Source organism: Colossoma macropomum, unplaced genomic scaffold (assembly GCF_904425465.1).
Source record: "Colossoma macropomum unplaced genomic scaffold, Colossoma_macropomum, whole genome shotgun sequence".
Lineage (NCBI taxonomy): Eukaryota > Metazoa > Chordata > Actinopteri > Characiformes > Serrasalmidae > Colossoma > Colossoma macropomum.
In genome coordinates this window covers 31,869,604-31,891,776 of record NW_023494790.1, presented here as the reverse complement: position 1 = coordinate 31,891,776, position 22,173 = coordinate 31,869,604, and the positions used below count along the sequence as shown (strand labels likewise).

At 38.4% G+C, this 22,173-nt stretch overlaps 1 protein-coding gene across 2 annotated transcripts in view; it reads right to left on the bottom strand.

The window, feature by feature from the left end:
• The window catches only part of LOC118809627, a 35,252-nt gene extending 16,410 nt beyond the window's left edge, over positions 1-18,842 (bottom strand). Inside the window, exons 1-8 of one of the 2 annotated variants that reach the window (XM_036573096.1) lie at positions 18,730-18,842; positions 17,227-17,562; positions 14,881-15,231; positions 12,638-12,988; positions 7,957-8,055; positions 7,763-7,852; positions 6,767-6,859; positions 5,875-5,949 (exon numbers count right to left, since the gene is read on the bottom strand). In XM_036573096.1, the coding sequence (XP_036428989.1) occupies positions 5,875-5,949; positions 6,767-6,859; positions 7,763-7,852; positions 7,957-8,055; positions 12,638-12,988; positions 14,881-15,231; positions 17,227-17,562; positions 18,730-18,781 (1,447 nt within the window). In that variant the 5' untranslated portion in view covers positions 18,782-18,842. The remainder of the gene's footprint in view (positions 1-5,874; positions 5,950-6,766; positions 6,860-7,762; positions 7,853-7,956; positions 8,056-12,637; positions 12,989-14,880; positions 15,232-17,226; positions 17,563-18,729) is intronic. The other variant, XM_036573097.1, reaches the window with a different exon arrangement.
• Positions 18,843-22,173: the final 3,331 nt, after the last annotated feature.

Sequence of the window (22,173 nt, the reverse complement as noted above, 5' to 3'; positions counted from 1 at the left end):
AAAGTTTGCTATGAATTGGACTTCATTGCATTAAAAAACGAGTGGATCATAAAGAGCAGATGTAAGAGGGGATGTAAAGAACTGCATGGATTAAATCAACTGGATGGATGTTATTCACAATAAACAAAAACTAACTACATGAGAATCAATAACCCTGTTTACCTATAAAGTACACAATCTGGAAATGGGAAAATAGATAACTGAAATAATCAAATACACTTAAAGTACAAAATAAACAGTATAAGAATATGAACAGCCTTACTAACAGTAAACTGATCAACAGGAAAAAGGATCCAAAAAAGGAACAAAATGGGGCAATGATTCTGACAGTAGGGCTGTGACGCTATGGATTTTTTATTGCCAATGCCTCCTCACCCTCCTCCTGACACCATTAACCCCCCATCCCCCCAGTGACACAAAAAAAACACACAGTACAGTCTGATTCTGACTAACTGCTGATATGCTGGCTCTAATTTGGAGGACAAAAAACTAATGTCTGACAGAGCAAAAGTGGACAGAAGGCCAAAACCGATCCTGTTCTGAGGTGCTGTCACACTGGTACTTCACTCCTCAGAGACTCCCAACTGTCACTGCGGCCTGAGGTTGTGCCTCCTGAGGCAGGTGGGCTGCTGCCGCCAAATCTGATGTTGCATCCAATCCAGTTCCCCCCTAAGATTTATGTCCTCCTTCACAAATCAAGCCCCTGGGCGTGTGCATTCACTGAACAGAAATCAACGCCAAGGAAGAACAACTACAGAAAGCAAAAAATGGCTGTTTGTTATTTATTGTATCAACCCTGATTTGTGAAGGGAAACCTAAATTTAAGAGGGGGGTCTAAATCAGATGCAACACCGGCCAACACGGCAGTGTAGTTCATTCTAAAATGTAATCTTAAATTAGATGTATTTCCTAATGATACATATACTTTTTTCTACAAATGTGTCATTTAGCCTCACAAATTCACCGGCTGTCCCTTTTCGTCTGGCTCAAAATGTGCCCAAATTGGCAAGTTAACATCTGGCTGAGGAACTACATTTGTGGCCAGTGTTGAGTTGAATAATGTCAACTGGCAATACCACATAAAAGAAGTGTGTCTGCTATAAGTACTTGCAATTAAAATTTGTTTACATCATGTTTCTGTTATTTTATGTCTGTGTATTGTGTGTGTGTATATATAATCTGTTAAACGTTATCCGTAGATGAGTAGTGCTCCAGACGAGAAAAAATCAATAATAATCAATGATCAATGAAAGAAAATGAAACACAAAAAAAAATGTGTGATGCAGTGATTTGTGGTGATGATGGTAATGAGCTCAGCCCTACTGTAGACATCAGATAAATACTGTTTGTGGTAATCTGGTTATCATCACAGACATACCTGACAATAGGTTTTCAAAAAAACACCTATTGCATCAAAAAAGCATCAAATGTGGCTGTTATCACAGGATACCAACAAAGCTAAAATTTGTGTTTCTGCAGTAAGACACATGAATTTCTTTATTGAGGCACCAAACTTAAAAAGACATTCGGGCATTTACCCTTGATATTTAAGCTCTCTCACTGACTGTTATCGGATTCACACATTCAGTTACAAAGCTGATAGGGTTCAGAGGGTTAAAATATGTATTTCTGCTGAAAGGTGACTGAATGGAGACAGTGAGCTGTGGCTCTGCTGAATGGAGACAGAGTGTTGTGGCTCTGCTGAATAGAGACAGTGTGTTGTGGCTCTGCTGAATGGAGACAGTGTGCTGTGGCTCTGCTGAATGGAGACAGTGTGCAGTGACTCTGCTGAATGGAGACAGTGAGCTGTGGCTCTGCTGAATGGAGACAGTGTGTTGTGACTCTGCTGAATGGAGACAGTGAGCTGTGGCTCTGCTGAATGGAGACAGTGAGCTGTGGCTCTGCTGAATGGTGACAGTGTGTTGTGACTCTGCTGAATGGAGACAGTGAGCTGTGGCTCTGCTGAATGGTGACAGTGAGCTGTGACTCTGCTGAATGGAGACAGTGAGCTGTGACTCTGCTGAATGGAGACAGTGAGCTGTGACTCTGCTGAATGGTGACAGTAAGCTGTGACTCTGCTGAATGGAGACAGTGAGCTGTGACTCTGCTGAATGGAGACAGTGAGCTGTGACTCTGCTGAATGGAGACAGTGAGCTGTGACTCTGCTGAATGGAGACAGTGAGCTGTGACTCTGCTGAATGGTGACAGTGAGCTGTGACTCTGCTGAATGGAGACAGTGTGTTGTGGCTCTGCTGAATGGAGACAGTGTGTTGTGGCTCTGCTGTATAGAGACAGTGTGCTGTGACTCTGCTGAATGGAGACAGTGTGCTGTGGCTCTGCTGAATGGAGACAGTGTGTTCTGACTCTGCTGAATGGAGACAGAATGTTGTGGCTCTGCTGAATGGAGACAGTGTGTTGTGGCTCTGCTGAATGGAGACACACTCTATCCTTTGTGTTGTGGCAAAAAACTCCTCAAGCAGACATTTTTATCAAGCATGAACTGTATGAGTAGTTTTAAGATAATTCTATGGGTAATCATTTTATTTCATAGTGTACTTGTAATCTGATTGCTGTCTTTTTCTGTAAATATAATGGATTTACTCTTTTATATCCTCACTACATAACATTGATACAAGTATTCTCTTACTACCCAACCCCGGTCACTGATTCTCACACTCACACTACAACGAAGGTTGTAAAATATCAAACGACAGCGTCATGCATGGATATAAAAGAACTATCCCGGAAAACTAGTCTTTTATGAGCAAGGGTGGGTCGAGGCTCATCACTTTGTCAAAGAACATGTCAGTGGTTTTCGGTATATCACCCTCCATGATGCAGAATATTATTAAAAGATTCAGGGAAGCTGGAGAAATCTTTGTGCATGAAGGGCAAGGCTGAAAACCACAACTGAATGCCTGTGACCTTTGACCTCTAGACAGCACTTCAAAACTGGAGCCTTTTCCTTTTCCTGGAGGTCCACTTATGACACTTATGGGTGGGTTTATGTACCTAATACAGTTATAATTTATTTTTACATGACCATTTTCTATTAAACAGGCTTTCTTGTATTGTGCTTTATTGAAAAATCAGTCCTTATAACTTCAGTGTAAATGGGTGGGGCTAAACTGCTGTTGGCTGAAAAGACAAATATATGTAAATGTCTAGACTTTCATGGCACCAGAAAACAATCAATTCCAAACTGACTGTTTTTGCAGCATAATGTCTTTATAAAGTTTGTATGTACTGAAGAGAGAACAAATTTTAACCATATCTTAAACTTAAACAGTATTTACATTCTACAACCCTGGTTCCAAAAAGTTGGGACGCTGTGCAAAATGTAAATAAAAACAGAATGCAATGATGTGCAAATATATTTAACTGAAAAAAGTACAAAATCAACATATCAAATGTTGAAACTGAGAATTTTTTTTTATCTATTTCCATTTTGAATTTGACGCCAGTGACACATTTCAAAAAAGTTGGGACGGGGGCATGTTTACCACTGTGTTTCATCACCTCTTCTTTTAACAGCACTCAGTAAATGTTTGGGAACTGAGGAGACACTGCTGTAGTTTTGAAAGTGATATTTTTTCTTGATATGTGATTTCAGCTCTCAACAGTTCAGGGTCTCCTTTGTTGTACTTTTAATTTCATAATGTGCCAAAGGTCATCAGTGGTGACAGGTCTGGACTGCAGGCAGGCCAGTTTAGCACCTGGACTCTTTTAATACGCAGCAATGCTGTTGTAATAAATGTAGAATGTGGTTTAACATTGTCTTGCTGACATAAGCAAGGCCTTCCCTGAAAAAGACGTCATCTGGATGGCAGCATGTGTTGCTCCAAAACCTGAATATATTGTTCAGCATTAATGGCACCTTTCACAGATGTGCACTAATGCACACCCACACCACCACTGATGCTGGCTTTTGAACTGTGTACTGATAAGCTGGATGGTCCCTCTCCTCTTTAGCCCAGAGGACTCTGCGTCCATGATTTCCAAAAAGAACCTCAAAGTTTGATTTGGTGGACCACAGGACACTTTTCCACTTTGCCTTAGTCCATCTTAAATGAGCTCAGTTCCAGAGAAGGTGGCAGCGTTTCTGGATACTGTTTATATATGGTTTCTTCTTTGCATGGTGGAGTTTTAACTTGCATTTGTGGATGCAGCAACAAACTGTGTTCACAAACACAGATTTTTTTTTTTCAAAAGATATATATTATTTTTTTTTTATATGTTGTCTTTGTACTAATTCCCATTAAATATAAGTTTTAAATGATTTGCACAACATTGCATTCTGTTTTTATTTACATTTTCCACAGCGTCCCCACTTTTTTGGAAATAGGGCTACACTTCACTATTTTATTTCAAAAAAGTGAGGACAATTCAGTTTTTCCCTGATATGGGCCTTTAAGTGTTCTTAAAAGGAAAGGTGAACAGTGGTAAACATGCTCCAGTCTTAGCTTTTTTTGGAATGTACTGCAGATAAGCAATTTGATTTGTAAAACTGAAGCTAAATCGTCCTAATAACAAGCAGGAACTGAAGGCCTGGCAGAGCATCACCAGGGAAGAACTCCAGCTTCTGGTGATGTCTATGGGTTCCCAACTTCAGGCAGCTGCTGACTGCAAATGATTTGCAACCAAGTATTAAAATAGTAAAAATAACCATTAACTTTTGCTTATGAAAAAAGGGGGAGGGGTTATGTATGAAAATGGTTTTAATGCCTACATCATTCTTCTGATTTGGATGTAAATACCCTCAAATTAAAGTATTTTAAGCTCTAATTCATTATTTAATTTTAACTCCAATATGCTGTGAAACAACAATAACAATAACTTTGTCAACATCCTAATATTTATGGGTCTGACTGTAAAAAGGTAAATAGATCATTACAGTGTATTATTTTTAATTTAATACTTCTTGTTAGCATCATTCATGGATAACTTGCATACCTGTAAACATTCATTCTGCAGGGTAAATATGCATTTTGGAGCAACATATCCTGCCATCTTTTTCAGGGATGTCTCTGTTTGTTTCAGAAAGAAATGCCAAACCACATTCTGAATGAGTTACAACAGTGTGGCTTCACAGTAAGAGAGTGCAGGTGCTAGACTGGCCTGCCTGCAGTTCAAACCTGTTTCCCATTAAATCATGAGATGCATTATGGAATGCAATATACAGCCACAGAGACCCCCAACTGTTGAGAAGCTGATGTGTTATATCAAGCAAGACTACAACAAATGGTGTCCTCAGTTCCCAAACGATTACTAAACACTGTTAAAAGGAAAGGTGATGTAACACAGTGGTAAACAAGTTAATTAGATGAAACATTAAATATCATGTTTTTGTGCTGTTTTCAACTGAATACAGGTCAAAATGATTTTCAGATCACTGCTTTCTGTTTTTATTTCCATTTTACCAAGTGTCACAACTTTTATGGAATTGCAATCCCTGTAAGTTATTAGTGTGTATAATTAAGCTTATTAAAGTATCATATAGTTATGATATATGTCACTGGAGAGGATCGGCAGACTACCAAATGAGCTGAAAACATTATTCTTGATTTTTCTCTATAATCATGTATACATGTATCAAAAATTATATTTAATGACCGTGGAATAGTGACATTCATTTGTTTCGCCAATTGTTTATGTATGTATATATTCATAAATGTCATAAATGTAGTGACTGCGATGGACTGGCGACCTGTTCAGGGTGTATCCTGCCTTCCGCCCAATGACAGCTGGGATAGGCTCCAGCACCCCACCGTGACCCAGAAGGATAAGCGGTTTAGATGATGGATGGATGGATAAATGTAGTGAGTTTAAAACTGTTTGACCATTATTTAATATGTAAAAATCATGGGTACTTACCTGCAGCAGCAATTACAGACAACACAACCCATTCCACTGTGATAAGTGGCACTGCAAGGAATCTTTGGAGTCTGCCTGTAAAATATAAAGCATGGAACCTTAATATATATGTTTTTATGGGAAATGTATAAAAATAATGGCCAATATAAAAATTAAATTCTGTCCAAGAGAGCTCACATCTGAACCCTCACAAAGAACAACACACACACAAGAAAACAGAAATGTAGCATTTACATCAGCTTTATATTTACTACTATAAACCACTAAAATTAAATCTATAAGATTATCATTTTATTTCCCTTATTCAAAAAAGAAATGGATTCCATCTATTTAGTATAAAGGCAGCAACGTCCTGCCTTTAGAAAAATATCACTGTGCTGTACTGCTGATACACAATCAGCTTTTAAATGGTGTGAGAGGAGTTGATCTGATCTGACATCTCTGCAGCAGGTCTAACCGCACCTGTACACAATGTATTTAGTCAAACTCCTCCCCTGTACAGAACTGTGCCGCTATATAATTCAAAATCTATACCTGCAACCATATTCCTGCAGTAAAATATGATACAATTATGTTCCCTAGCTGAAGGTACTGAAGGCCCCTCAGGGTACCACCCCAGTGACAAGAGGTGTGACACCCCAGGGACAGTTTAGTACCTTTTTTCTGAGAGTGCCAGATTGTCACAAACTTTAGGACCATCTCAGGATAAGACCAGAAAATATTTGTGATCTCTCATCTGAATTGCGTGAAAAAATGGTCCGACTTCTGATTGTAAACTGCACTGAAATCAATACATTGTAATAAACTGATGTAAAACAACACAAATATGTATCACATAAAGCAAACATAAATAATGATAGTAATAATAGTAAGAGAGCCATTATTTACATACCATGAAAACGTTTAAAGTATGGACAAAATACAAGTAGCCAAAGAGTCCTTAGAAGATTAATAGTTGAACAAGTGGCAGCCTCACTGATAAATCCTGAAGAAACAGGAAATGAGTTTAATGACACTTCTTTTTAACGTCAAGTAAAACAGAAGATACAAACATCTAGTGAGTTTAAACTGTTTGGACAGCTCCACTTTGTTAATATGTCCATGTTGTTTTGATTTTGTCACAATTGTATAATCAACCAAAGAAGCTGAAAATAATAATACATATAGATAGATACAATTCCAGAGCAAAATCTCAACAAAGTAAGGGATTTCACAGTTTTTAATAACAGGTAGCAATATTATCACATTGTCAGGTTTAGTCTGATTTCTCCTACAAACGTGGATGTATTATTTTATGAGTTTGCATTATAATTAAAGCACATATGGAAAATGGAAATCAGGATGAATTTCTGAACAATAAACCATTAACTGTTACAATTAACAAAAACAATAATAATTAATAATAATAAACAATTAATTAACTGTTTGAAATATTTTTTTTATTTACAAAATATACTAAGATACATTTATGTACCATGAATAGAATATTGTAATCACTACATATAAGGCACCACCATAAACATCTGTTTTTGGTTCTCCTAATACTCCAAAACTCTAGGAATAAAGTCTAACACAAGAATAATAACTTGACCTGATGACTGAATGGACAGCACTGCTCTCACCAGATTGTTACTGCAGATGCTTGGGCTAATTTGAATGATAAAGAAGGTGGCAACTTTTCACATCAGCAATACATTCTGTCCTCCTTCCCATAATCCACCATGCATCTTTTTCTTCACCTCCATCAGGAATGAACTGAGACCATTTTTAATCATGGCCAGTAAACACAGTGATCAGTAAGGTGGCCACTGTAATCCTACATCTTGGAAGCTACTGAATTTCTTTAAATCTAATGTAAGTTGTATAAAAACAACCATAAAATACTTACCATTAAGCACACCCCAAATGATGAAGGCCACAAACATAAGAATGTTTGGACCAAAGACAAGAACATGCTGTATGATTTCTGTGCAACTGCCTAAAAAGATAAAGAACAGCTGCATTTGAGAGTTTTACGATTCAATTACAAATTCCACTGTCATGAATTTGTCATAAAAGTGTTTAAATGAAGACTTTACATACCGGGCTCTTTATAAAAAGTGTATAGGATGGAGCTAAGAAATCCACCCAAACAAGTAAAGATACAGAGGACCAGTATTATATTGTGTATGTGGGAAAAACCTAAGAGGAAAAGACAAGAGTTGTGTTACTATATGTGAAATGCAGAACAGCTCAAGATATCAACGGTATGCAGTCACCAGAACAACAAGGGTGAAAAGTAAATTTGACCCTAAACTTTTCAAAGCACTTGGTTAATGATATTTCAAGAAAACAAGAAAGTCCACTTTCCCCAAATGAACAGACCACTGCTATGTGCACAAACAGGCAGAGAGTCAAAGTCAGTGGCAGAACCAATTACAATAATTTCAACTAAGGGGCTCCACTGGGCTTAATACCACTTATAGCAACTCCTTAGACACGGACATCTGAAGCTTGTAAGAGGCTTTTGAGTAAGATAATCATTTTATATGATTCAGTTTTACTGTGAAATCTTACTTTTAGTCTAGCCTGGTGTTGGTTCATGGTTTCTTTTCAAAGAGACACAAAAAACGTAATTTTTCTAAACTTGAAGGAGTGACATAAAATCTGAATTATACAAACTAAAATTCAAACTGTGCAAATACAAGTCATGTCAAAATATTGCACAATTTCTGAGGTGTTTTGACTTATTTGTTAAAAATCTGTTGCTTACCACACCAAGGGCAGTGTGTCTGAAATTTGGGAGACATCATCTTTTGAGACTCCACACCTGTTCTAACAACTTTGCCCATTATTTGTGTTCTACTGCCTCTCACATGGCATGTCATGATTGGACCCCTATGATCAATACTTGCAGTGTAATTTGTAGATGGTCACTAAGCTCTCACAGCAGTAATGACAGTCTATACAAATAAACGTTTTACATACATTTCAGACATAAACCCCAAAGCAGGCTGAGTTTCTCAGTTGCTAAAAATTATAATCTACAAAAGCTGCCAAATGTTGAAAGAGGTGAAAAAGTAATGAAGACAACCAAAATTCTCAGAAACAAAGCTAAGGGTTTTGAGGGAACAATTACTGGCAAATGATAATACATTGGTAAAGATGCAACAAAAGTATAACTGTAAAGTATAACTACAACACTGTTATCTGTTAATCTGTTAATGTCTTCCTCTTTAACTCCTAAATTTGCCTTTCACACAGCAAAGGTTTATAGTAATCTGAAATCCTGAAAGCCAGTCTTCTTCCTGCTCGTGTGCTCCTACAACAGCAGTTAGGTCACATCGCACAAGCAGTAAAACACCAGTAATCCTTGTTTATGAATGAGTAAACGTGTAATCGTATCACGGTCGTCACAATCTCAGACCCGGGTGGCAGGTGGGACTGGAACTGCCAATCTGCAGTCCAAAGGCAGACTTCATCTCAGCATCATCATTCTCCCATTCTCTGCACTTCCTGGCTTTGACAGAGACTTGCATCACCCCCAAGAACTCAGCAACTCCGGCAGCTCTATCCTCTGCCTTTAACTTCTCCCTTTCTATAAGACAGACTGGTAGGAGTGCTGACACAGGTTTGCTTTTGTCTAGAAAGTGGAGTTCCACTCCTCTCATTTTCTCATCTTTTAATTTCCTCTTTTCAGTACCAGGCTGTTACTGTATCTTTCCCCACTAACTTCATATCATCGTCATTTCTCACCCTGCAACTCCATAGATGAGTTAGACACTTTTCTGAGTCTCCCCCCCATCGATGGAACCTGACTCATACTCTTCGGTGACTTTAACCTTCCATCGGACAAGCTGCAGTCACTCCGCCTCTTACCACTGCTATCATCCTTTGACCTCACTTCTGCTTACCTCATCTGCACTTTGAATAGTGTAGTGATCCACATTTTATAAAGTTTCATCGATGGAAGTTGGACCAGCCAGCAGCTCTCCTCACAAGCTCTGAAGAGGCAGTAAGGCAATCCACTTCTTTTCTATAATTCAGTCTTGATGCTGGGATATCTGTATCCCCCTTTCCTTTTAATTTAAATCCAGATCAGGAATCAATTAGGTCTCTGGTTTCTCTCTCCATATCTATGAATCAAATCTATCATTTAATGTGTTGATTACCTTGTCATTAATATCCAGCTAATGAGAGCAGGATAAGAGCATCTGCTAAATGCTGTAAATGTAAATGAGTGTCACGCATTCGGTTAACTCTCTGGAAGACACGGACTTCATCTCCCAGAATCCTCTGGGAGATCACATGACTGAACATCCGCACTCGGAATCCAGCTCCGGAGAGAACTCCATTGCCCAGAATTCAATGGAGTCTCATGTGACTTTGGACTTTCACCGGCGAACCTATCAACGCTCTCAATCCCCTGAGTACTAACTATGTTCACCCGTGCATATGATCATGTGACAGATAGTTAGCAGTATTTAAGCCCGGGCTTTAGTCTGAATCTTTGCGAGGTGTTGTTTCCTAGAAACCTACTGAGCGTTATTTGCCTGTTTGATTATACTCCGTGTTTTGACCTTTGCTTCGTTTGTTCTGTTTTTGACTTTTTGCCTCTTCCCTTGGTACTTTTGCTGTTCTGACGGATCTGTGTTTTGACTTTTGGACTGATTTTCTGTCACAACGTCACAATGAGAGAAGGGATTCTCTCTAATAATTCTCGGCTGGCAGCAGACCCCCCAGCTGTGAGGTTTCGTGTGAATGTCATGTTTACTATTTAAAATGGCAAATTTTGCTGAAATGTTTCAAGATTGTATATGTGATTAAAAACAGCAGCATCATTTTAGTTCAATATAAGCTTTGGAATTTATTCTTCAGAGAATTTTACTGAGAAAAGACTCAGCAAAAAAGGCTTAACATATGTGACATAAATGTGTGATTAAATGAGTGTATCATGAAAACATGTATGGTGAAGTGCATCATGGGTGTATATTTGTGTTTTCCCTACACTCCCAGGAAAAAAGTACCAAACTGTCACTGGGGTAGTACCTCAAACTTGGGAACGTAACTGTACCCTGTTCTGTTGCAGTTATTGCAGTTTTTAAGTTGGGACTTCATACACTCTGTCTTGACTCCAGACTTTTTATTTTATTTTTATTTTTCTAAAAAGTTGAAAAGCTGCCAGTATTTACCTGTTCTCTTGGAAAGTGAATGTAATGTATCTTTAAAACTCATTTAAAGTACACTGCTGGACTTTAAAGAACATGTTGTGTCTTTGAGGCTACATTTATGTTGTTTATACAGGGAGATTCACTTGAAAGAGGCCCTGAATATTCTGTTGTAATTCCCGTTAGGATGAAGCAATCTGAACCAAAAAAACACTCCACATGCCTTGACCAATGTGTGATCGATTGAATTACATGCAATGCTGAAGGCAGCACTGCAGTGATCTCCGTTTTCTGCCAGACACATAAAGCGGTATGAGGGTTTGCACCTGGAAGTTGCAAACGGAGGTTAAACGTCACGACGGCTGTCCGGCGCCTACCTCATCGCTCTGACGCAGGGGCATCCCGGCTTGTTCGAAGCTCCATATACTGAGGAGCACATTGCACGTTGTTTCATTGAGATTGTTTCATCCTACAGACAGTTATTACAGAATATTCAGGGCTTCTTTCGAGTGAGTCTCCCTGTGCATTGTCGGACAAAATGTACCTGTACAGAACCTCTTTTGACACTGTATTCTAACACACCTGAATCAGCTTGCTAATCAGTTAGTGAGTTATATGAAGTGTGCTCGATGAGGGAAAGTAGTCAAACGTGCATGAAATTATGGCCAATGTTTGTTGTTTTTTTGCTCTATCAAAATTTTGTCCCACCATTTTTGGGTTGCATGACTTAATTTTTACTAGTTGTTAATTCATTCAAAAAAGTATCTGACAGGTTGTCATTTATCATATTAAAGACAACAACAAGAGTGTTTTGGACATCAAGGAATCCTGGGGCTAATAGCAGATGCTTTTGACGTGGATATGCAATTTCTATTGTATTTCAGACTCAGATGTAGACAAGACTGTTACACTCTGCACCAGGGAGCAGAGTGAATCTGGGTCAAATATACAGTAACTACTGATCTCATCTCAGTTTTTACAACTTAGACTTCTCATCTGTACTTCTGTCACTCAATTTATTTTCTGAAAAAGTAAATTAGTAGTAAATTATGTTCTTGAAGCAATTAGGTCAATTGGTTTAAAGCTTTAGGAAGCTACAAATGCAACAAAGAAATATCTGGTTTCACATGGAAATACAAAAGAGCAGGTTTTGCTACATAAAGGCTTGGCGCATGTGAGAACAGTCCACTGGAGTGGATGGACAGAGGTTAAGAGGCAAAACAAGAAAAAAAATGGAGTTTCTTACAATTACTCTACTCAGGCACCACTGACTACTAGTCAACAGACACCCACAACACCTACTAGTGTACTAGTCAATCCATGGTTTTTCTTGGGTTTACTGAACCGTTTCAGGTTGTCCCTCCTCTAGCACACCTGATCCAACTTAACTGTTAACTGCTTCAATGACATAAGGCATGGTAATCTGTCATTTCTATTTAGTGCAAAACGTCAGATTTGACATGATAACAAAACTTTAAAAATCCACACTTTAGTGAGAGAAGTACATAATATATAGTGTGAAAATATAGTGCACAGTTTTCAAACAGAAAATGATCAGCAATTATACGGCTTACCGGAGCAATGACAGTCATGTCACCATGTACATGTTAACTTACCCAAAGGCAGTATTTCCACAGTTGTGTGAGCTGAAACCTCCCCAGAGAGCACTTCACATCTATACAGGCCTTTGTCCTCCATTCGGAGAGTCTTTATTCTGAGTGAGAAGTTTCCTTTGTGGATTTCTTCAGGGCCAAAGGACTCGACTCTGTCTCTGAATCTCTCGTGGGTAAAATCTGTCTGGACCTCACCCTCTTGGAAGACCAGCACTGTAATGTCTTGATCCACTTTCTTCCATGAGACCACTTCAAGCTCTTCAGGTGGGATATGGGAGTCTACAGAGCAACTCAGAGTGAAGTCTTCATGTACATATGCAGATACTGCATGACCTCCAGTCACAATCAAATACTCTGAAAGAAGAATCGAATAATTGAAATATTACAGTACAGAAGTCTCAAATCAAATTAAACAATTTCATAATACATCTCAAATCAAATTTGTTTGGCAATTGATTCAGCTAATTTTGACAAAAAGCCATTGTAGATCCTGCGTCTTACATTTTGGTCAGAGGTGATAATCTGTTTATCCCAGTGAAAGAAACACAAAGACTACTGCAGGTTTCTAAGGACTACTGTGTACGAGACGAGAAGCACAGTACACCAGGAAAGTGCAGCTATAGCTCATAGTGTCAGATAAGCAACAAGCTCCAGCTCATTTTGTACTCTACTCTTTTTTCATACTCTGATTTAATGGTATAAAAATGTCAACATAATTTAACACAAAGATATTTTATGGACAAACTCAATTCCAAAATAGTGGGGACAGAATGTGAAGTGCTAATAAAAACAGAAAGCAGTGATTAGTAAAGTCTGTTTGATCTGTAATTGAAAACAGTTCAATAAACATTTGATGCTTAATTGTTTTTCTGTAAATATGTGCTCATTTCCAAATATGAATACGTTTCAAGAAAGTTGGGACAGGCGCATATTTACCAATGTGTTAGACCACCTTTCCTTTTAACAACACTTAATGAACATTTTGGGACTGAAGAAACCAGTTTATCCAGTCTTGAAAGTATAATTTCTGTAACACTCTTCAGTTATACAGGTCTGTAGCTGCTGCACAGATCCTTCACTGTCATATTTTGCACTTCATAATGTTTTCAGTAGGCGACAAGCAGGCCTGCTGTTGTAACATGAGCAGAATGTTTCTTGCTGTTATGTTGAAATAAGCATGGACGTCCCTGAAAAAGACGGTGTACGAAAGGCAGCATGTGTTGCTCCAAAATGTGTTCAGCATTAATGATGCTATCACAAATGTGCATGTTACCCAATAATACCCCCCCAGTACCGTGACAGACCCTGGTTTTCGAACTTCACTCTGGTAATATCTTGTCTTTGTACTGCTTTCATTTTAGTGCAGGTCAAAGTACACTTCAAAGCTTTCTGCTTTCATTTGCATGTCATATACTGTCCCATCCTTTTATGCCGTGAATTATTATTATTTTTACATTTTCGTTTATTCATTCATTCATTCATGCATTTATTTATTTATTGCACCCATTAGGCTATTGTGCTGTCAGTCTATCTTTCTTCTAGCACAGCCTCTTCTTAAAACACTTCTCAATGGTCATCTGTTTGGTGAACATTATATACAACCCCAATTCAAAAAAAGTTGGGACACTGTGTAAAATGTGAATTAATGTAAATACAAACAGAATACAATGATTTCCAAATCTCATTAACCGATATTTTATTCACAATAGAACATAGAAAACATATCAGGTGTTGAAAGTGAGACATTTTCCCATTTCATGAAAAACAGTAACTCATTTAGAACTTGATGGCAGAAACGCATCTCAAAAAGGTTTGGACAGGGCCGTGTCTACCATTGTGTAGCCTCCCCTCTTCTTTTAACAACAGTCTGTAAACGTCTGGGAAGTGCAGAGACCAATTGCTGAAGTCAACAGACACCCACAACACCTAGTAGTGTATTAGTCAATCCATGGTTTTTCTTGGTTTTACTGAACCGTTTCAGGTTGTCCCTCCTCTAGCACACCTGATCCAACTTAACTGATAACCGCTTCAATGACATAAGGCATGGTAATCTGTCATTTCTATTTAGTGCAAAACATCAAATTTAACATGATAAAAAAACTTTTAAAAATCCACACTCTAAAAAGGAGAAGTACATACTATATAGTGTGAAAATATAGTGCACAGTTTTCAAACAGAAAATGATCAGCAATTATATGGCTTACCAGAGCAATGACAGTCATGTCAGCATGTACATGTTAACTTACCCAAAGGCAGTATTTCCACAGTTGTGTGAGCTGAAACCTCCCCAGAGAGCACTTCACATCTATACAGGCCTTTGTCCTCCATGCGTAGAGTCTTTATTCTGAGTGAGAAGTTTCCTTTGTGGATTTCTTCAGGGCCGAAGAACTCGACTCTGTCTCTGAATCTCTCGTGGGTAAAATCTGTCTGGACCTCACCCTCTTGGAAGACCAGCACTGTAATGTCTTGATCCACTTTCTTCCATGAGACCACTTCAAGCTCTTCAGGTGAGATATGGGAGTCTACAGAGCAACTCAGAGTGAAGTCTTCATGTACATATGCAGATACAGCATGACCTCCAGTCACAATCAAATACTCTGAAAGAAGAATCGAATAATTGAAATATTACAGTACAGAAGTCTCAAATCAAATTAAACAATTTCATAATACATCTCAAATCAAATTTGTTTGGCAATTGATTCAGCTAATTTTGACAAAAAGCCATTGTAGATCCTGCGTCTTACATTTTGGTCAGAAGTGATAATCTGTTTATCCCAGTGAAAGAAACACAAAGACTACTGCAGCTTTCTAAGGACTACTGTGTACCAGACGAGAAGCACAGTACACCAGGAAAGTGCAGCTATAGCTCATAGTGTCAGATAAGCAACAAGCTCCAGCTCATTTTGTACTCTACTCTTTTTTCATACTCTGATTTAATGGTATAAAAATGTCAACATAATTTAACACAAAGATATTTTATGGACAAACTCAATTCCAAAATAGTGGGGACAGTATGTGAAGTGCTAATAAAAACAGAAAGCAGTGATTAGTAAAGTCTGTTTGATCTGTAATTGAAAGCAGTTCAATAAACATTTGATGCTTAATTGTTTTTCTGTAAATATATGCTCATTTCCAAATATGAATACGTTTCAAGAAAGTTGGGACAGGCGCATATTTACCAATGTGTTAGACCACCTTTCCTTTTAAAAACACTTAATGAACATTTTGGGACTGAAGAAACCAGTTTATCCAGTCTTGAAAGTATAATTTCTGTAACACTCTTCAGTTATACAGGTCTGTAGCTGCTGCACAGATCCTTCACTGTCATATTTTGCACTTCATAATGTTTTCAGTAGGCGACAAGCAGGCCTGCTGTTGTAACATGAGCCGAATGTTTCTTGCTGTCATGTTGAAATAAGCATGGACGTCCCTGAAAAAGACGGTGTACGAAAGGCAGCATGTGTTGCTCCAAAATGTGTTCAGCATTAATGATGCTATCACAAATGTGCATGTTACCCAATAATACCCTCCCCCCCAGTACCGTGACAGACCCTGGATTTCGTGATGACATATGGCTTCTTCTTTGCATGATACAGCTTTAACTTGCATTTGTGGATTGCACGGTGAACTGTGTTCACAGACAATGATTTCTGGAAGTGTTCCTGAGCTCATGCAGTGATTTCCAGTACAGAATCATGCCATTTGTAATGCAGTGCTGCCTGAGGTCCCAAAGAGCACAAGCATCTAATACTGACTGTTGGCCTTGTCCCTTGCGTACATGGATTTCTCCAGATTCTCTCAATCTTTTGATGATATTACATACTGTAGATGGTGGGATATTCAAAGTCTTTGAAATCTTACGTAAAGGAATATTTTTCTGAAATTGTTCCACAATTTTTAGATGCAGTTCTTGGCAGATTGGTGAAACTCTGTCCATCTTTGCTTCTGAGACTCTGCCTCTCTAATATGCTCTTTTTATTCTAAGTCATGTGGGTTAGTTTCAAATTACCCCTCCAGGTGTTTTTTATTAGTACCACTTACTTTTCCAGCCTTTTGTTGCCCCTGTGCCAACTTTTTTGAGATGCATTGCTGCCATCAAGTTCTAAATTAGTTAATTGTATGTTCTATTGTGATTGAAATATGGGTTTATGAGATTTGCAAATCATTGCATTCTGTTTTTATTCACATTTTACACAGCGTCCCAACTTTTTTTTTATTGGGGTTGTACATCAGTAGTGTAAAGACAGCTACGTACTCTTTATAAGAGAAAGCAAATTCTAGTCAGGACAATTTTACTAGCTACATATAGCAGCTAGCTAACATTATGCTAACATTATGCATTATTAAGTTACTCTTCCTGCTACTCTCCCGCTAGCTCCTTCACTTTCCTGCTAAAAAATGCTATTAGACTAAGGATTTGAATATCAAATTCGAAATGCCCATCCTTAGCTAAAACCATACCCTGGTTAACTGAGTCTGTGGGTTTTTTTGTGTGGTGATTTTTTATATTGATCTCTATGAAAAACATCCTGTTAATGACTTTATAGTCAAATTCTTTTACAGAACACTGTATGTGTGTAAGTCTCACCTACCAATTTCAACCGAAGTTTGATCAGTTTCCTGTTGTCTGTAAACGGTACAGTTGTAAACTCCTGCATCGTTAGTCACCAGATCTGTGAGCAGGAGAGAGAAGTTTCCACGCTTGACCTCCTCAGTAAAGAAACTGGCTCTTCCACTGTAAGCCTGGTCCTGAGCCTCTGGTTTACACTCTCCATCTTGGAATAAATGTACTAAAGTGTCAGAGTCTGTTCTCTTCCACTCCACTTCCAGCTGTTCCGGTGATATGGGGGCTTCAACGTAACAGGGCAGCATCACTGAGCCCCCCAGCTTTACAATCAGAGGACCAGAGGGGCCGAGAACATGAAGCCCTGAAAGAAGAGCAAACACAGTGAGATGAGTAATATTTTTTACTTTTTCATTTCACAATATTACAAATACTAACTACTAATATTAATTACTAATATTAATAAAACACTGCTAAAAAAAGGGTATTGACCAGGTAAATTTTAGTACCTCAAAGTGCAAACAATGTGACGTATTACGTGGTCTTTAAGGTCAAACTGTTAAAATGTACAGCACATTCACATTCTCAGTGCAGAGGGACTCAACATTTCTAAACATAAGAATAATATAAAATGCCAGGAGTCAGTTTGGAATGCATGGAGTCAATGTAACTTAAACAATACAGCTGCAACAGAATTTGATACAATCATGTTCCCTAAGTAAAGGTAATGAAGTCGTGTCCCCCAATGACAGCATTTGCACCCCGAAAGCTACAGTTTTTTTCTGAAAGTGTATATAAATGATCATGACTTCCACTGTATGACATGACAAGTACAGTGTATGAAAAGTAGTCGACAATTTGTGCGTTGTCTGTTTAGGCAAAGTAGGCCTACAAGGTGTTTTTCAATCACTTCACTCTCTTTACTTTCACTTTTACTTTTCAGGTCACCCGGCTGGGAATCAAACCCAGGCCATTTTTGCTGTGAGGCGACAGCGCTACCCACTGCGCCACCGTGCCGCCACCCTGGGAATTCATTAATGCAAAATTTGCATTAACCACTTCTCTTTCTTTACATTTGTTTTCTTCAAATAGATGAAAACAGGCATAAAACACATCCTTTGGCTTCTAATGAAAAATCTGCATTAACTACTTCACTTTCTTTACTTTCATTTTCTTCAAGGGGATAAAAAAGCACTGGGATTATAAAACACACCCTACTCCTCTATCTTTAATATACATGTCTATTCGTTACTAAGTAAAAAAAAACGTACTGGATGCGACACAGTAATGACTGCTTACTTTTTATAACGGCCTATTTTCTCTTCGAATATTCGACTCAAACACCATTTTATACACAATTACTGTATTACTGTGTCTCAGAGAGACCATTTCAGGTCATGTTTAGTGGAGAGCAGAAGGCGGAGACGCACCGTGCGCTTCGTCTTTCAGTCTGACTGAACTACATTAGACTCTGTTCACTGAAGCAGCTCAGCAGTAAATATAAACGAACAGTGTTTAAATCTCTGCTTACCGTCACAGATGAACAGAACTCCTGACAGAAAAAGACAAATAATTAAGCTCATCTTCACATCTGAGAGGAACACGGCTCTGTATCAGTTTCACTTCTCAGACTTCAGCGGTGGGTGGGCGGGACAAATGGGCGGGGGGGGGGCTGTCAATCACTTGGCAATCGAGCCAATCACATAGCAGCTACCGAGTCCTAACGAGCCAATCACCAACAGGAATACAAGACGCAGTAGAAACAGTTCTAATAGCGCAATAATCGCCCAGTTTCAGCGCCGGAACTAAGATCAGAATTTTAGTGAGGTCCATTTTGCGGAAATGTGACTGTCAGAGTTTTTTTTTAACCAAATCACTGCTCCTTTTTAACCATCCATATCTGTTATGCACATTTTCCTTTCATTTCTTCCTTCACCATCCCTCCATTCAAATATATATATATATATATATATATATATATATATATATATATATATATATACATACATATTTGACTCCAGTTATCTGGTTTAAATTTAATGAATCATTTAACTATTTATTTGTATGTTTATTTCCAGCTGATAATACATACTGAGACCACATACAGTAAATCAAGTGATAGTTTCAAATTGATTTCATTTGCTGTAACTGGACTACAGCATGCTAATTTAGCTAGCGACGTTGTTAGCGCTCCAAATAAAAAATATTCAATGTTTTTTGCATTTTACAAGCATAATAAGTACATTTCACTCATAAACTTTTACATTTTTACCACACCAATGTTATAAGTTAGCCTTTAGCATGTGTGCTGCACACCTGAACATCTCAAGTCAAAGTTACTCTGGTACTCAGGGTATGGGAGGCAAATCCAGCCAAAAAAGAAATTAAAATGAAAACAATAAAATATAATGCAAACCTCTTTTTGCCATTTATTTTTCCAAACATCTGCGCAAATATCCTGCCAAAACTGAAAATTAAATGAAATGCCTACATTTGCAATTTCATTTTCCACATGAGCGCGAGCCATTTGTGACAAGAATAAAAATAAATGTAAAACAGCTATTAGTCATTTCATTTTAGTCGTTATTCTGGTTTTTCATGGTCAAATCTAAAATGGATAAGCTAATAGAGAAAAGAAAATCTTGGCTTCACTTTGGCTTTGGCTTTCCTTCATGAAATACAGAATACGAGTCAAAACTAAGATCAAAATACTGTGTTTACGTTTTTATTTCTTTTTCATAGAAATCGGCTGCATAGCTGACAAAATGAAAATGAAAATGCAAAACGGAAAAATCAACAGCAAAATGACAGTTTGTGATTCAGTTTTCGGTGTGGGCGCTTTAAGTGTCAGAATGAAAAGGCAAATGCAAACGAACATCAGCGCCACCTGCTGGAGATTTACTTTATATTTCCGACTTTTCTTTTTCGTTTTCAAACTGACCAACATGCAAATATATGTTAATTTGCACAGGGCGGGGCTACGGGGTACATTTTAGGACATTCTCAGACCTCAGAGTCAGAACGGCATCATTGCTAAAGGTAAACGACCTCAAGTCTCAAGAAAAACCACCGTCATGACTCAGATCTGGTGAAACTGAACATCAGACCAAACGGCCTCAGAGAAATGGTATCAGACCAAACGCAAGCCCGGTATGTATCTCGATATAAATGCCAGTATAACATTTTCACAGTTTTTTCTGAAGCCGTTTGGTCTGCAGTTCAGTTTCACCAGATCTGAGGATGTCCTAAAATGTACGCCGCCCAGTGCTAATTAACATATATTTGCATGTTGGTCAGCCAAGATTTTCTTTTCTCTATTAGCTGTTTCATTTTAGATTTGGCCATGAAAAACCAGAATAACGACTAAAATGAAAGGACTAATAGCTGTTTTACATTTATTTTTATTCTTGTAACAAATGGCTCGTGCTCATGTGGAAAATGAAATTGCAAATGTAGGTATTTCATTTCATCTTCAATTTTGGCAGGATACTTCCGCAGATGTTTGGAAAAAGAAATGGCAAAAAGGTTTGCCTTTTCATTTTATTGTTTTAATTTGAATTTCTTTTTGGCTGGATTTGCCTCCCAAACTCAGGGCAGCGTAGCGTCTCATACAGAGATAAACAGAGCGGGCAGTTCAGTCTAGGGCAGAACCACAGCTGTTCTGAGGTCAGTTGAGAACCTCTCACTGTTCACTGTGTGGTTTCATCGCTTTTTCCACACTGAATCTCATAAAACCCTTCAGAAACTTCTGAGCACCTCGGCGTCCTAACGCTGGTCACGGCGCTGCTAACGTACTGAGGTAATTGTGGACAGCATCAATTACTAAGCTGTGATTGGAGGGTTTAGAAAATAACACAGAGTTTGCTAAGCAACGACTTTGACAGCTGTAGGAGACGCTCAAGCCATTTGAACGTTTTTACTTCTTACTTTGCCACAAACAGAAAATGGACACTTTTAAGATCACATTTGACCGACAGCCGATTTGGTCAGACTCTGAAGATGAGACTACACTAAATTCCCAAACTGTCAGTCGGTCTGTGTGGAGCTGGAGAACGAACTGCCGGCTGTGCAGCGAGTGGGCGGAGCTCGTTACTCTGACGTAGCAACAAGCTGCTTGTTAAGGAACTATAATTTGGAGGAACTGTGAACATTAAAACATATTAAACGCCAAGTTTATCACAGCTATGATGTTATTTCGCGATAACACACTCCCTCTTGTGTTCTTTTGCTTAAATTAATATTCTCTTCCCATTTGACTGGGTGGCCTGTGGTACTGTGGCTGCGGCCCTGAGTAGACTGTGTTATCATAATTGTGCTGTTTCTACATTTAATCTCATGAATGAGGGAAAGTGAAACACCCTTCTGAAACTGCTGAGGTCCGGACCTCTGTGTCCTCATAGCTACTTACAGCCATGCTCAGTTTTACTGATTTTAGAGTAAGAAATACTGCACTGCATTTCTACAGCTGCACTGAACTAAACTGCAGCAGTGCTGTGCATCTTTGGAGGTAGCAGTGATTTAGTTTTCTGTGCTGCAATAGAAGCTGCATTGCTTGTATCTTGTTTCTTGAATGTGCATTATTGTTGTTCTGGTTGTGGCATGAGTAAAATTTGGGGGAGGTGCGTAAAGTTGCCACCCATTTCAGATGTTTGCCAGCTGAGGTCGCTGTGCCAGGCAAAGCTGCCAGGTGTTTGTATGTTCTGATAATGATGGTAATACCAGCTCTTTTCAGTGATCAATTGGCTCAGCTCACAAATAAGAGCCGGCTCTTTCGGTTTATAGGTGCGAGTTAGCCTTGGGACAATAATTGATATATAATATTGTGATCATTTTGATGAGTGCCAGTATTATCCAAGTTATCTTTCTTTTTTTTATTGATTTGACTTTCTACATCCATGTACAAGCTTTCTGATCATTATGAGCGCCTGGGCTCCTCCTTATACCATTAAATAAAATGAATAACAGCAATTTTGAT